Consider the following 17,900-nt stretch of genomic DNA (forward strand, 5'->3'; position numbering starts at 1 on the left):
AAGGCATAATAAATCATGCTTTTAGTTATCAATATGTGGAAATCTCATCATCATCAGTCTATATGTTCAGGCCTTTATCTACCACGCCGGCCGGTTTCCTCACGATGTTTTCCTTCCTCGTTTCGAGCAGTGGTGAATTTTTATAACATAAGGGGTTGCCCAGAGCTAGTATTTTTTTCTGATGGTAAGCGATCACCAACATGAACACTCGCAGAGGTAGTGCGGAAGGGTAAGGAAAAGGAAACGGGTCTCCAGCCCTCTCACTCACCTTACATAACACAGTATTATGCTACTTTTTCACACCGTATTCTGTAAAACGTTGGTATGAATGTGCGGATAAATTGAAATATCAATTTATTATTGTTATTCTAGACTAGATTAGATAACGTCTAGTCCTTACCTCACACGTGAAAGTCCCAAAGTCCATATCAGATGATGGTATCACGGTGAGATTGGAATGCTGCCCGTTGGTGCTGACGCTGTACTGTCTCGAAGAGTCTTCAATCAGTCTACCGTCTTTGTACCAACGGATGTGAGATCTGGAACCATTTGTAAATACTATGTAGAAAATAGAGTAGTCGGAGAAGACTTGGAACTTTAGATAGATAGATAGATAGATAGATAAAAAGTTTATTAAAAGAACACATTAAATACATGACAATTACAAATTAAGACGATTACACAAAGAAAAATTAACATAGAGAGGAAAAAAAAAGGTCGGAGACAAATGAGCACTGTGTTCTTAAAAAGGGTCTTGGCTCAGCATAAATGTCAGAGTCAATGGGACCCTGACGCTGATATTCTGCCAACACCATTAGAGGGTAGAAATAATTAAATAAATACCATCATAATTTAACGAGAAAAAATAATATTAAATACATAGAATAAAGTTTACATAAATACGTTGTAATAGATAATGTAAATAGAAAAGATTTGGACCATCACATAAATAGAATATTCCACAGAGGTCCTTGCCAGTTTTACTCATGTGCTTCTAAAAAATTTGAAATATACGTTTGAGTTTCGAAAAGATTTGGAATTTTATGTAAACACAAATTGTAGAAAATGTGTTTAGAATATAATGAGACTTGTTATATTGTAGAAGATATTATAATCAAATTGAAATATTTCTTGCAAGGAAAATTAACTAAACAAACAACAACAATAAGTTTATTGAATTAAAAGTCAGGTTAAGTGCATCACTCCAGAAAGGCTGAATCAATTATAATGATTTGCCGTTAGTTGGATTTATCTTCGCTTTCGGAAATTATTACCAGATTTTGGGGCCTTGAACAAAAGAGCATATTATAATGTCACTTCTTCGAAAAATTTATTTTTATTTAAGTCTCAATTTTAGTGTATGTATATACTTATTTGTAAGAGCAATTTAAAAACATTTAACAGACAGAATAGATTTTATTTCATTGAATTGAAATGTATATACTTACGCGGGCTCATCGTGAATAGAACATTCCAGAACTGCTTCTACGTTCAGATCTGAGTTCACAACTGTCCTGTGTACATGCACTCTGGGTTTCCCTGAAAATATCAGTACATGTGTTTGTTATTTCTATAGTTGTTTTTATTTTTTTATTGATTTTTTTACAATTATATAGATTTACTTACGTAAGACATTGACGGCTAATTCCGCTTGGTCATTACCAACCGTGTTGAAGACGTAACAGTAATATTTGCCGGCATTTTGTCGTTTAACGTTTCTAATGAAAACACTGTTCGCCGTGAACTCGCCGTCCTTTTCTGTCAAACGGTGGTTCTGGAAAGAGCGAGAGGGATAACTATAGGATCAACTGACACCTGTTTGTATGAAAAAAGTAAGTGAAAAATGTAACATTGTATTCTTAATCCAAATAGACATAATCTGGTACAAAGATATATTATCGTCTGTGTTAGTACCTAAATAATACCTAAAGATCAAAAGAAAAAAATCGAGACAATAAACTATCTTTATAAAAAAAAATCTTCCATACCCGAACAGCCGTTTTTGCGAGACAACCATTAACACATACACTAACTGACGTAACTTCAAGCGCATAAATCATGTTTTAACAGATATTATTACATATAATAAACATAGACTTATCTTCTCCATACAACGACTCATTCATTGAATTTATAATTATATTATTGTCTCTATAATTAATAGAATTACAAGTACATCTTAATTATATGATGTTTAATCTCATCCATACTAATATTATAAAGCTGATGAGTTGCTTTGTTTGTTTGTTTGAACGCACTAATCTCAGCAACTACTGGTCCGTTTGAAAAATTCTTTCAGTCTTAGATAGCCTATTGAGGAAGGCTATATATGTACCACGGGCGAAGCCGGGGCGGACCGTTAGTTGTATTAATAAATCATTATATATAATATATCGATATATTTCATCCCACATATACTTGTATTCTGAATATTAGTTCGTAAACATATTTTTTTCTCTTTCATAGTATTTTTGTCTGTTTGTATGTAAACTAACGTAATATTATGATGTTAAAATAATTTCCTCAATCGAGAATAGAATCTACGATCCACAAGACAAATAAATAACGTGTAATGTATGTACGCAGTCAAGTTCGTTTTTAGTTCAATCGTAGTAAATCTAGAAATAGCGCTTCCGTGAAGTCTGACTACTGCTTTGACATATCAAAGCGATGTCAATAACTGTCTGTTAGTATTCTAGACATTCCAGCGGTCTGCTATTATTAAATTGTGTATATTATGTTTGTTTGTTGAAATTTGTAGTTTATTGCTTTTGTGTATTTGAGATTTACCAAAGTGCAATTAATTACATATCTTTATATAAGTATTAATTAGATTTTTTCCGAAAAACGAAAGAGTTCTCAATTCAGTGTTCTTTTTTGTTCTGTTGTTTGGTAACTTCGTGAATTTTCAAACGATAGACATAGAGAGTGATGATCTTTGTATTATTGTCGTTTAGTTTAAAATTTGGAGTGGTACCTCCCTCCCTCCTCCCCTCCCTCCCTCTCAAATAATATATTTTGCTTGACTCTTTTAAAACAAAACATTCCTTAAATTAGATTATTAATTTTTTAAATTTACAGCTATGACGTCACGATATAAGTCGATAGTCATTATTAATTGGATATAACTTACGCCATTATCACCGTCCCAAGACCAGAGGATTTGCGGGGGCGGGGAGCCAGACGCTTCGCACGTGAGGAGTAGGTCGCTCCCTTCCGGTACCCTTCCGCTGTCTGACGCGTAGAACCCTGGAAATTGGGAAAGTTAGCTGGTTAGTTTTAAATTGATTGCATATATGCTTATATATATACTACTTGCGCCCCGCGGTTTCACCCGCGTAACTCGGTACCCCGTAGGAATATCGGGATTGAAACTTGCTTATATGTTATTCCAGTTGTCCAGCTGTCTACGTACCAAATTTCATTGCAATCGGTTCAGTAGTTTTTGCGTGAAAGAGTAACAAACACACACACACATCCTTATAAACTTTCGCATTTATAATATTAGTGGGATACGCTTATAAGTGAATACGTCAGAATTTTTATGGTTTTGTCGCTGTGCCAGAAAGGGAGATTTCTAACTAGGTGACGGTCATGGAACATTTTCATCACATCATCAACAGCCGGTTCTGTGAGCGACGCAGGTTTGAATCCCGCTTTAAAAGTACTTATATTAGTATTTATACCAATTTCTGACGTTAGAAACCCTAGTTTTCACTACACTTACTTACAATGATATAAATAAAAATAAAATATGCAACAGAGGTCCCAAACAGTCTTCATGACTCCCAAATAGTCTTCATGACTTGGGGCCAGCTCGCACCGGGGAAGTACCACACCCCCACGGAAAACCGGCGTGAAATAGCATACTGCTGTTTCGTTCGGTAAGTGGGGGAGCCGGACGCCCATATCATTTTCCTCACCCGTCCTAGTCCATTCCTTCTTTCCAGTCGTTAATCCTTTCCTTTTCCCTTACCCCATAAAAGCGGGCAGCGCATTCACAGAGGTACTACCTTTGCGAATGTTTATGGGCGGTGGTGATCGCTTACCATCAGGCGAACCACCAGCTCAGCTGCCCGCTATGACATTTAAAAAAAAAAAAAAAAAATTCCTTTGTTCCCATCGTCAATCCTTTCTCAATCCCTTTCCAATATGAAGTCGGCAATCCATTTGTAGAGGCGTAAGGTCTGCAATCGACCTAACGCCTCTCCAAATGTTCACGGGCGGTGGTAGCGCTTACCATCAGGCGACCCACCAGCTCCATTACCGACATTGGCAAAAAAGAAAAAAGAAAAACGTATACTCACTGATAACTTTAGGTGATTCGGTGATAACAATATTGTGTTCCACGGAAGGTGGATTCATTTGCAATATTTCACACCTGTAGGTGCCGCTGTCGCTTGGCTGTACGTCCTTGATGAGAAGATCTGTCGAATTGGCGGCACTGGAATAGAAAAACGAATATTTAGTACTAGCTGCGCCCCGCGGTTTCACCCGCGTAAGTCCGTATCCCGTAGGAATATCGGGATAAAAAGTTGCCTATATGTTATTCCAGTTGTCCAGCTGTCTACGTACCAAATTTCATTGCAATCGGTTCAGTATATTCTGCGTGAAAGAGTAACAAACATCCATACATATGGATGTATGGATGTTTTACAAACTTTCGCCTTTATAATAGTAGTAGGATTCTCTTGTGTTTGATTTTACGCGAGTATTGTACATTTTTTTTTTAATAATAATAATAAATTTAGCCAACCCGCACTTGACCAGCGTGGTGGAGTATGGCCTGAACCCTCATAGGAGGCCTGTGTCCCAGCAGTGGGAACATATATGGGCTGATGATGATGATGATGATGAATAAATTTTGAAATTAAAACTTCTTAGCGGATTTTAAACGCGATTTATTTATTATATTTTTAACCCGACGTTTCGAACGCTTTCGACTGATCAGTCTCGCCGTGACCACGCTCGCTGATCTCAGGTTACAAATAGGTAATTGTTAATTAAATTTAATCAAATTTCAAATTTACATATCAAAATCTTTTCCAATTTATGGTTTGATACAAAATTTGCCAAATATAAAATATTTGTAAGAATAGATGAACTTTTATAGATGCTGTTGAACACTTACATGAAGAATCTATCCTGTCCGGTGTAAGTCTTCAAATCTTGCTCAGTCCTTTTCAGCGTTCCGATGAAGTATTTCGTATTATTCCTTGTCCACTGGACGACAACTCCATCTAAAAAAAATCAATGACAGCTCGAATTTAAAATTCAAATTTCGAACGCTAATGTATTCGAAACACAAACCGGATTTGTTCTATTTTGGCGCCACAGGAAACATCCATGATGTGATATAGTTTATTACGCAATACATAGTAGTCTTGATTGATATATTTAGAACGAATAGGAACTAAATTCCGGTGTTCTAGTTACTGATATTAGGTACTGGAGCATATACTAATATGACTTTTAAATTTTGCGTATAAAATAATTAAATCATCAGGTTATTTAATACAATGTCACGTCGAATGGTTCAGTTTGGCTTTATAGGCGAATAAGTTTCACTCCTTTATGAGAGGGTGGAATTAAATGCACAATTTATTTACCATCTTATAATACTTAGATGCCTTATAGATACGAAAGAGGTTTTACTAACAGTGGAACACAAAAAAAACGTTCTTTTTTCAAATTCAAATTAAGACTATTTATTTGCAAGAAGTTTAGTAACGAATTTTTTACATCTATAATTGCCTAAATACGCATGATATTGTGAATTAATATAAGATGCACGTATCAATCAATTTCCTGTGTCGGCAGTTGATTATTCCAAATTCCTTCATGTTTGGCAACGTCTGACTCATATTGTCAAAATTATCATTGTAAAAGGAAAGCTTCGTTTTGAGATAGTTTTTTTACTTACTTAATACTTTAATAGTAAACAGATAGAGTCAATTACTTTATAATTGTATATTATACTTATTTTATTAGTGACCAGCCTTTGACCACGGCTTCGCACGCATTAAATTCCGAGTAGTTAAACATATGTTATTATACGAGTACATATAAACTCTATCACACTATCTATTAAAAAACCCAACAAAATCCGTTTCATAGTTTTAAAGATCTAAGCATACATATATACATAGGGTCAGACGCAGGAAGCGACTTTGTATTATACTATGTAATGCTCATCATAGAAGCGAAGTGAATTATAGCCTATACATGTGACTTAGGAAAGCTTTCTGCTGATGAAAGAATTATTGCAATCGGTTTAGTCATTTCTGTGTGAAAACATTATAGACATACATATAAAAACACCAAATGTTCCATCTTTATAACAAAAATTTAGGAAAAATGGATGGTTTCGTAAAATGTAAAGTACATACATAGTATAAGTACAACTTAAAATTGGTAAGAGATTAAGAAAGGATTGACGAGAGGAATAAAGGAAAGGACTAGGAAGGATAAGGAAAAGGATATGGGCCAATCCTATTTTTAATTGGGTCGTGAAGCATAGAAAGATTTTTCACTTGTTCTGTTGGTTGCCTGGAAGAGATCACTTTTATGTGATAAGGCCGCCTTCTGTGCTGTATGTTTTAGAATAAGTATGTCTGCTACATTGACAGCACAATAAAGTGTTAAAAAAAGATGCTTACCAGCGGGAGATACCCTGCACTCCAGACGCACATTTCTGCCAATCGCCACACTATAATTGGTTGCCTGGGTTAACATTATGGCGTCTTCCACGTCCTCGTCTGCATCGTTACCTGTGAATGAGATGACATTAATATTATAAATGTGAAAGTTTGTTTGTTTGGATGTTTGTCCTACTACTGTACGGATTTTTATGATATTTGGTATACATGGGTATGAGCTGAACTGGGTGATAGGATACTTTTTATCCCGATTAAATGCTCCCTTGTGATAAAACAGGAATTTTGATATCCAGGCGGAGCCGGGACGAGCGTCTAGTTAGATATATTTTCCAAACCTTCCTCTTTCAAACATCACAGTACTAGCGGTCCGCGCCGGCTTCACCCATGTTACATATATAGCCTACAACCTTCCTCAATTAATGGGCTATCCAACATGAAAGAATGTTTCAAATCGGACCAGTATTTCTAGAGATTAGTGCGTTCAAACAAACAAACAAACAAACTCTTCAGCTATAATATTAGCATAGATTCATCTAAAACCAAACACGCAACTATCACATTCTTTCTTATATAAATTCGTTTGAAAATTTGAAAAGCCTCACCTCCATCAGCGTCATTTTGTGCTTCATCATCACTAGCTTCATCAGCCAGCACATCATCGTAATTAACGTCCTCTCCTTCTCCACTATACTTGGTGCTACGCGCCTCTGTAACAATAAACATGTCATTAGCATCTGGTGACCTGTACCTTGGAGATCTAGGTCCTGGGGTGCCCCTTAGGCACATTGAACCTAAAGAGTAGAAGAAATTCGATTACTGTGGCGGGTTCACGGGTGGCTCAGAGGCTAGGCGTTGCTACGGTTTGGCTTAAAACGCGGGTTCAAATCCCGACTCGTGATCAAATTTTTTCTATTCTTTCAAAATTTCTCATTCTAGGTTCTCTTATTATGAGTTTATAGAGGGTTAAGGATCTCATAGCTTATTTCAGAGTTACATGTGTCACGGTGTATGGATGTTTTATCGCGTACGTGCAGTCACGGTGTTACCAGCTTCATACAAACGGTAGAAACACGATGTACCTCTTTTTACGTTGGGAAATGCATTTACGCATCCCCCTCTACAGGTTTGCTGTGAGGGGCTATGTGGGACACCCAATCAAATTCATTAAAACCCAACGGTGGCCATCGTCCGCCATCAACGGCGGGGGTTAACAGCCACGCCTTAAGCCCCCAAAAAGAACTCCATATACCTACGCGCTTGTAACTCGGAATGCGTTCTACACGCAAGAGACTTAACGACTAACGTTCAGTGTGTTTGTTTTTAAACATTAACCGCTTGGTTATTAACAAAAAATAAGTACAAACAACTATGTTACATGAAAAGTTGGATTTAATGATTTTCATTATGCTTTATATTCCAATGTAGGCAGATTTAATGAAAATATTTTGCTGTATACATTAAACTGAAAGATACGGCCGTACCCGCCGCAAAGCGGGCAAGGATAATGGATATTAGTATAATGCAACAACATTTGGATTATATGATTAGGCGTTTATCATTAGATTTTAGTTTGTTTACGCCTTTTTCAATGATACCTAGATATTTGTAATAAAAATTATAGCGAAAAGGTTGTGCACCCCTGTATTAATTTAAAAGTACAAGCTCAGAGTTAGAAATACGCACAGCGTCCCGATTAAAGCGATAACGTTTCAATGGAATGCGGAAGTGTACATTCCTCTGATAAGATGTGCTCAACCTATTTCTATTTCGATTTAAATTATATGTATGTAACATGTTCATACTTCGTCAGTATTTTAACCGACGTTCCCAAAAACAAAGGAGGTTCTCTATTTGATTGTTTTATTTTTTTTATGTTTCTCATTAACTCCGTAGGTTTTTCACTTATTGGCGTGATTATTTTCGCGTTAACTATAATGATATCTTAATCACTGCTAATTTAATCTCTTAAAATTCATAACCTAGTCTCTGACATATCTACCTGCCTAGGTTACTTTTAAAATCTAGATTATTTAAAAAATACATTGAGAAAATAAGAATTATTTAAACATTTAAACAAAGTTAATAGCTAACTTATTAACAAGTGCTTTGCAACTGTTTGACTCAATAAAGGTATTTACATAAAACATATCGCCTTATATAGTGAAGTAATGGATAGACTAACGCTAAGCAAATACCGATGGGTTCGGTTCAAGTGATAAGCGGAGCGGTTTCGTATATATTGACTGTGTGTAATATTGATTTATGTTAAGGTTAGTTGAAAATAGACAAACATTAAAAAACAAAAACCGATTACATGTGTACTTTATTTTAATAGAAAAAAAAGACTTAAAAAAATATGCCATGTCATAAATCTTTTTTACAATATATTTATACAAAAACCTTATACAGTTTGCCATACACATACATACTCAAATAAAATAAACTTCCTCCCATCGCAGTGAGATAAAATACTTTTTATACGCTTTCAAATATATAATAACCTTATAAAAACATTAATTATGTTTCTCTGAAATTTCCCGCCATTTTCAACCGAATTGACATTCCATTTTTAAAACGCTGTCACGTTCGCTAACGCTAACGCTCTTCACCACGGAATCTATCAGAATTAAATAGGAATTCTATTGAATGCCTAGGTTCCCTTTTTGGTCTAGCTAATAGACAATGAGACATGGTCTATTGAAAATTATTCTTGTACATTAGATACTTGATTTAAAATTTTGTCAAACGTCAATATGAGAATTGAGAATCGAAATATATCGCTTATAATGTATTTTAATGCTTGTAAAATATGATTTATTTATTCATACAATGACCTATCTATATTAATATAATAAAGCTCATGAGTTTGTTTGTTTGAACGCACTAATCTCAGGAAATACTGGTCCGATTTGAAAAATTCATTCAGTGTTACATAACAACATAGAAACAAACAAACAAACTCTTGAGTATGCCAGCTTAAAATAATAATTTTACTTATACAAAAAAAAAATATTTATGTATACATTATATAATAAAATATATGTTTCCGCTAACAAAGCAACGATTGCTTGTTTCATGAAAACTTATTTCAAATACACTATTTTTGGATATTTATTCAAGCGTTTTCGAGGGAGAAACAAACGAAAATCTCTTTACGTCGCGGTAGGTTGCGCTCCCATACACGGCATGTTCTAAAACACGCTATTGTTGTATGTTTGGCCATTCGTAGCTCCTTTAGTGTTAAAACCTCACCTATGATCATAAATAAACATGTGAAACCAAAAAGATATCACTTCCAAAGTTGTTTTAAAATAAAAAATTAACAACTTTTTTACCCGACATTCCCAAATTGAAAGGAGGTTTTACAACTGTTTTTTTTGTTTTATTACTCAACTAGCTGCGCCCCGCGGTTTCACCCGCGCGAGTCCGTATCCCGTAGGAATATCGGGATAGAAAGTTGCCTATATGTTATTCCAGTTGTCCAGCTGTCTACGTACCAAATTTCATTGCAATCGGTTGAGCAGTTTTTGCGTAAAAGAGCAACAAACACACACACATCCTTACAAACTTTCGCATATATAATATTAGTAGGATAGTAGGATGGTAGGATTACTCCATGGACTTTCAACCGAATGACGTCATTATTTTTGTTTGATAGGAAACTGCCAGCATTCGGGCCTTGGTGACTTTTTCGGTAGGAAATTTATTTATATTTTATTACTAGCATTCCGCCCGCGGCTTTGCTTGCGTCGTCACCGGTAAGACAAATCCGGGGTGTTACCGAAAAAGTTCCCGTTCACGTTAAATTTCCGGGATAAAAACTATCCTATATTCTTTCACGGGTCTAAAACTATCTCTGTACCAAATTTCAACATAATCGGTTTAGCCATTCTTGAGTTATAAATAGTGTAACTAACACGACTTTCTTTTATATATATAGATTTCTTAATTTAACATAGCAAATGTAAGATATGTATTAAATATGAAAAATAAACATTATTATTCGTCGTTTTTTAATCATAGCAGCCACTAAGAAAGGCAAGAGTGTGTATTGTGTGTGCGTTACTGTCAATATCAAAACAAATGCGCTAATCTGGATGAAATTTTGCAAAAAATCAATGACAAAATTAATTCAATTATGTTCTAAATATGAATAAGGTTATCATCGCCGACATTGAACGAATTAACTTGTTTTTAACGTATTTTTATCAATTATATCTTAATGATAACATTATATTAATAAAATATAAATTGTGTATGCATATTCCTAGAATGATAATTATTCATTGATTCGCAAAAGTATTCAGTTTTTTTAACAAGAGACTAAACCGTCTGAAAATTGACAGAGCTGGAGCAAATTTCAAATACAAAAGCTTCATCAAAATCGCTTCACCCATTAGAAAGTTCTGAGGTGACAAACATAAAAAGACAAAGTTGAATTAAGAAACCCCTCGTTTTTTGACATTTTTTTCTAATATCCGAAGGAATTTTGCACCAGAAATTTCTGTTTTAAGAAGATCACAATACATAAGTTTGCCTACACGATATGTTAGATTTACACTATCAAATTATAAACCCTCATTCAAATAGATGGATGGATCACGAGGCAGGATTCGAACCAGCGTATCTTGCCTAACCGTAGCAACGCCTAGCCTCTCGGCCACCCGTGATCCTGCCACAGATCCAATTTTGAATCAAGATGATGATCCAATTTTTTCTATTCTTTTAAAAATTTCTCATTTATTAAGCATTTCAATGCTATAAAACTAAAAAAAAATTAGATCCATCCCTTTACAAGTATCGAAAATGTATATTCCCCGTATATATAACTCGAGTAGTTTTTAGTTATAAAATAAAAAAGCTTTAAATCTACCCTCAATTAGTATAATTTAAAAGGTCCTTTTGTCATTCCGTCCGTATGTATATTTATGAGAGAATGTATGTCTGTCGGTGCATACAAATAACTTAATATTATGGGCAACGAGGAAAGACTGCGTGTCGGTTTGTATACGCACGTCGCATACATATAGAAACGGCTGTGCTGCATTTGATGCGATACCAGAGATATGTAAATGATACACCTATTTCATTAATTACTTTTTAGGATTCGGGTATTGTATACCCTATTAAAATAATAGTTTTATTTCATTATAGCATTCAGTCATTGAGTACATATCCAATGGTGAAGTCATTTCTCATATCGGCACAGTAGTTCCTAAGATTAGCGTGTTCAAACAAACAAAATCTTCAACTTTACACATTAGCATAGATGAACATTAAATAAAGTAGGTCAAGAACGCATGTTAAGATTTTACAGATTTATGTGGGTAGTTATAAATTGATGAAAGGATGTAACATATATTCGGGTAGGTTTAAACTACCCACGAATCACCTTCAAACTTAGGTATCTATCTAGTCATTGCTTTTGACCTAAGGATTTTGGATGGTGTCGAAATGTCATATTGTCTATACTAATATTAAAAAGCTGAAGTTTGTTTTTTTTGTTTGAACGCACTAATATCAGGAACTACTGGTCCGATTTGAAAAAATATTTCAGTGTTAGATAGCCCATTTATTGAGGAAGGCTATAGGCTATATATGTACCACGAGCGAAGCCGCAGCGGACCGCTAGTTATTAATAATTCAATTATCTCTACATAGTATAGGGCAAAGTCGCTTCCCGCATCTGTCCCTATGTATGTATGCTTATATCATTAAAACTACTTAACAGATTTTGATGCGGTTTTGTTAATAGATAGAGTAATTCAAGAGGAAGGTTTATATGTATAACAGCATCTATTAAACTACTCCGAATAAACGCGTGCGAAGCCGCTGGTAAAAGCAACATCCGTAAAAGATTTGTACGTATATTTGTAAGGTTTTCACGCAAAAACCACTGGGCCGATTTCAAAAGTTCTTCCACCATTAGAATGTTCCAATTTCACTGAACGACACAGGCTATATATGTACTGCGAGCGAAACCGGGCGGATCGCTAGTATGTAGATATATAACTTGATTGGCAGTGACTCAAGCTTTATTTATTGAAATTAGCATGATATTATAATATAAACAATCCTTCATACATGATCACATCATTTCGTAATGACTCATTTATGAGTTAAATCTTTTTATCTTATACCTTTACACGACCAATTCTTGTATATATATATATAATTGGAATCTCGGAATCGGCTCCAACGATTTTCATGAAATTTAGCATATAGGGGGTTTCGGGGGCGATAAATCGATCTAGCTAGGAATTTTTTTTAGAAAATGTCATATTCAAGTGTTTTTTTTTCCCTGACATCTATTGGTGAATAATAATACTATTTTGCTTCGTAGATAGCTGGACAACTGAAATAACACATTGGCACTTTTTATACCGATATTCCTACGGGATACGGACTTACGCGGTTTCAACCGCGGGTCACAGCTAGTAATGCATTAAGCGAATAAACTTGCAACGGGCTCGTTTCCGTACACCTCCGATACGGCTGGATCGATTCTCATGAAATTGTGTGTGCGTATCGGGGATCTGAGTATCGGCCAACAACTATTCATACATATAAATAATAAGTGTAGTAAGGCAGAACAGCGTTTGTCAACTAGTTAATAAAATAAAAAAAAATGGAATACATACATATCCATCGGTGAAAGAATTTTTAAAATATGATACGTAGTTCCTGAGATTAGCGCGCGCAAATAAACGAATACTTATCGTCTCATGACTAGATAGATAGATAGATATTGAAAATAAATACATCTAGCCATATTATTTTAGAAAAATTCCCATAAATTAGTAGTCATATAGCGAAGTGGACAGAAAAAACAATTTCCTTACAATTAGAAACTAAAGACTTTTTAACGGATTTTAAACGCGATTTATTCATTATATTAACCCGACGTTTCGAACACTATACAGCGAGCGTGGTCACGGGGAGACAACTTACAATTAATGTCTTTACAACTTCATAGCTTCGCTTTCACTACGCACAGGGTTTATATAGCTTGTCGAGTGTTTAGTATCGGTTTGACACTTACCGGGGATATTAATAAGGACTACATTCCTATCTCTATACATCAGAATTATACTGGGATGAATACATTATTAACTACTTGCTGGTCTAGTGGGTAAGCAATAGACTAAGAGCCCACGGGTTCGAATTGAGGTTACTAGCTGCGCGGTTTCACCCGCGTAAGTCCGTATCCCGTAGGAATATCGGGATAAAAAGTTGCCTATATGTTATTCCAGTTGTCCAGCTACCTACGTACCAAATTTCATTGCAATCGGTTCGGTAGTTTTTGCGTGACAGTGCAGCAAACACACACACATCCTTACAAACTTTCGCATTTATAATAATAGGAGGATAGTAGGATTCATTGAAGTGACAATAACTATCACTACATAGTATAAAAGTCGCTTACTCTGTCTCTATGTCGCTTTGTATGCTTAAATCTTTAAAACTACGCAACGGATTTAATGCGGTTCTTTTTAATAGAAAACTATTAAACTACTGCGAATGTAACGCGTGCGAAGCCGCGGACAAAAACTAGCATATAATAAATAATAAGTAGTTTTCAAATTATAAAAGAATAGTGAGTCTAAATGTCGATGCAGCCGTTTCGGATATTAACAAGAAATAGCTAAACAAATATCAATAAATAGAATAAAGAAACTCCTTTATTGAAATTTATTAAAAAGTTATAATGTAAAAGTGAATTTGATTTATTTCTAGACTTAAATGCATTGATTAAATCACACTAATATTATAAATGTGAAAGTTTGTTTGTTTTGTGTTTGTCCGTCAATCACACTGAAACTTCTGAATGGATTTGATGAAATTTGGTACACAGACAGGGTATGAGCTGACTTGGGTGATAGGATACTTTTTATCCCGATTAAATGCTCCTTTGGGATAAAATAGGGATCTTGATATCCAGGTGGAGCCGGGACGAGCATCTATCATAATATGGCATATAGACATCTTGCCACAGAGAGAGAGAAACTTCTTGCCCACGGAGAGAGAGAGAAAAAAACTCTCGTATATTTATTTTTGACAGAACATTTAGTCATCCGAGTCATTTCACGATAATATTGTAGGAAGTGGCCGAGCGAATACAGGGCATTTCAATTGGCGTTAATTAAACATACAGACACCGCTGCCCAATGTATATGTCTAGTAGGTCAGCTCATTGGATTAACCTTTTTAACCGACTTCAAAAAAGGAGGTGGAGTGATGTACTCACATTTTTTGATTCGTCTGTATTTTTATATTGTGTTTGTAATTTTTCCAATTCACAATTTCATAAACGTTACAAAGTGATTAGTGTTCAGTGGTAATTAATTAAGCAAATGGTAAGGTACGACATTGCCCCACTGGCCCCGGGTCATGACCGGGTAATTGAGGGAATTTACTCAGCGTGGACATTGGGAAGAGGTTTTGGCTCTGTTTAGATTTAGTGGTTTTAACAGAAAGTTATCATTAAAATTCCATATGAGATCGTTTGAATTTTATTTTACAAGAGTTTTTGTCTATGTAAAAAAAACGAGTATGTACAGGCCAGTATAGAATTATGTTATCTGTGGTATAGGTTTCTAAAACGATATGGCGGCCGAAAAAATACAGTTTTTCAGGAGATTGGAACTTTATAAGTACGTAATATGTGCAAAATTTAATTCTCTGAAACTGTTCCTCGAAAGCTATATAGTTCACTAGCTGCGCCCCGCAGTTTCACTCGCATAAGGCCGTAGCCCGTACGAATATCGGCATAAAAAGTTGCCTATATGTTATTCCAGTTGTCCAGCTACCTACTTACCAAATTTCTTTGCAATCGGTTCAGTAGTTTTTGCGTGAAAGAGCAACAAACACACACACGTCCTTACAAACTTTCGCATTTATAATATTAGTAGCAAGTAGGATTTTATATATTACTTACGGATGAAAGAAAGGATAGTCAAAAATGTAATCAGAGTATTTAAATGGAAAAATATCACGTAGTCTGATAACTGTGGCCCAACCAGAGTATCAAAAGACTCCGCCGCGCCGTCGTGACGGAATGCGAGGGGTATGATTTTGTTTGTTTGTATGCATTGTTTGACAGATAAGTGAAAAAATTATGAGAGCGGTGACGTCAACCTTTTCTGTGTCGGTTGACGGTTTCTAATACACATTAGACGGATTAAAATTGCTTTGAAACAAGACTACATAATTTTTCTTGGTATTACTATTATATTATTATTATATACCTGTTTTTTGCTTGTTTTGCTGTTTTTTTAATACATAATTATACTAACTGCTCTGCCTTACTCTTATAATTTACGAGTATCAACACTATTTCTCGACTACTTAATGGATGTAAGATATATAAAGCTTCCTCTTGAATCACTATATTAAAAATAACCCCATCAAAATCATTTGCGTATTTTTAAAGCTCTAAGCATATAGACAGCAACTTTATTTATACTATGTAGTATGTATTTATACTTATCAGTTATGAGTAATTACATTTCCTTCAAACATCTAAATCCATCCAGCCATTACTAAGCAGACCGGTGCAAACATCAAATACAATTATTATAGAGGCATGTTCTCAGTTTACAACAATGCATATAAAACACAGAATTTCAGTGGCGTAGCTAAAGGGACAAGGGCTCTGGTGCATAGGGAAAGAGTCGGGCCCTCCTCCCCTCTTTCCGCTTTCCTCCCCTCTTTCAAAGCTGAGGTAAGAAGGCCTGAGCTCCGCGGCCCTGGTGCATTGCACCACCTGGCCCTATGATAGCTACGCCACTGCAGAATTTATTAATGATAACTCACAGAAAACGTGTTTTAAAATAGTTTCATGTGCATATTTGTACAACTGTTTAATCATATTCAATTGCAGAAGGACCGCGTGCTTTGTTAGGTAAATTCATAAATATTAGTATTTTCTTGTGTTTGATTTTACGCGAGTATTAAAAGAAAATTAAAAACTTTTTAACGGATTTTAAACGCGATTATTCATTATATTATTAACCCGACGTTTCGAACACTTTACAGCGAGCGTGGTCACGGGGAGACTCATAAATATTTCGTTGTGTATTGTAAAAAGGAAAACATTATACTTATTAGTGTTCAAAGTCTATATTCTAGGACTAGATTATACTTTTGTGTTAAATTTATCAAGATCCAGCGACCATTACAATTTGCATGCAGTTAAAATTGGTATTGGTTGGCGTTTTCTGTAGTTAGAATTAGTTTTAATTTTATTTTGTTACAACTATAACTACTTACAACTGAAATTATACTTCAGCTAAAAATTTTATTCTTATCGTCCTAATCCTACTAATATTATAAACGTGTAAGTTTGTAAGAATGGATGGATAGATTGATGTATGGATGTTTGTTACTCTTTCACACGAAAACAGCTTATCCATATGAAATTTGGTACATAGATAGATTATAATCTGGATTAGTTTACTTTTTACACGGAAAGCACGCGAGTAACGCCGCGGGTTACAGCTAGTCCTCAATTTATTCATCATGGTCATTTTTTGTTTTATTTTAATCAACGTCACTTTTAGAAGTTTAATTCTTTGTCTATGATATATCTTAAAATATCACGCGATCAAAAACACCGTCCTAACTTTATCTTATGATGATTATAAATTACTAGTATACCCGGCCACGCGTTGCTGTCCTGTGGCTAAATTTATTGTTAATTATAAATTATTAGGATAATTAATCGAAGCAAAAACTATCCTTATCTTAAGTTGGACCAAATTACACATAAACTGCCAAATTTCATCAAAATCGGTTGAGTTGGTGAGAAGAGTCCATTGGGAACATACATCATGCCACTGGATGTTTATATATGAACATTAACTCACCACTCTCACCTTATCAAAAGCAGTCTGAATGTATCCACATCCAACCTGTATTGCATTACATATAACATTGTAAGAGAAATAAAAACCTCGTAAAGCGGATATAAGGAAACGACCCGGGTTTACGTGCAACTAATTCAGGCCAGTCGGTTTTAGAATAATTACTCTATAATTTTGTTGCCATAAATACTTCTATGACTGTTCTTCAACTCTTTATGACAGTTACAAATGCATACATTTTTAAATTTCAAAATGCCAATTTGATGCATATAGAATCTTTTGATTTTATTTCAGTGTTTTTCCACGACAAATAATAAAGAAGAAAATTCGTCACAAAAATAAAAATTATGAACAATGACTGTTATAGTCATTGTTC

The 17,900-nt window shown here is 34.9% G+C and overlaps 1 protein-coding gene across 3 annotated transcripts in view; it reads right to left on the reverse strand.

Annotated features, from left to right (window-relative positions):
• Nucleotides 1-17,900, reverse strand: part of LOC119835992 (neural cell adhesion molecule 2-like) — a 127,611-nt gene that overhangs the window by 3,937 nt on the left and 105,774 nt on the right. For all 3 annotated transcript variants that reach the window (XM_038361146.1, XM_038361144.1, XM_038361145.1), the window contains exons 3-10: nucleotides 7,262-7,366; nucleotides 6,660-6,770; nucleotides 5,132-5,240; nucleotides 4,308-4,444; nucleotides 3,134-3,249; nucleotides 1,627-1,774; nucleotides 1,449-1,539; nucleotides 401-539 (exon numbers count right to left, since the gene is read on the reverse strand). In XM_038361146.1, coding sequence (XP_038217074.1) covers nucleotides 401-539; nucleotides 1,449-1,539; nucleotides 1,627-1,774; nucleotides 3,134-3,249; nucleotides 4,308-4,444; nucleotides 5,132-5,240; nucleotides 6,660-6,770; nucleotides 7,262-7,366 — 956 coding nt within the window. The remainder of the gene's footprint in view (nucleotides 1-400; nucleotides 540-1,448; nucleotides 1,540-1,626; nucleotides 1,775-3,133; nucleotides 3,250-4,307; nucleotides 4,445-5,131; nucleotides 5,241-6,659; nucleotides 6,771-7,261; nucleotides 7,367-17,900) is intronic.

Source organism: Zerene cesonia, chromosome 22 (assembly GCF_012273895.1).
Source record: "Zerene cesonia ecotype Mississippi chromosome 22, Zerene_cesonia_1.1, whole genome shotgun sequence".
Classification (NCBI taxonomy): domain Eukaryota; kingdom Metazoa; phylum Arthropoda; class Insecta; order Lepidoptera; family Pieridae; genus Zerene; species Zerene cesonia.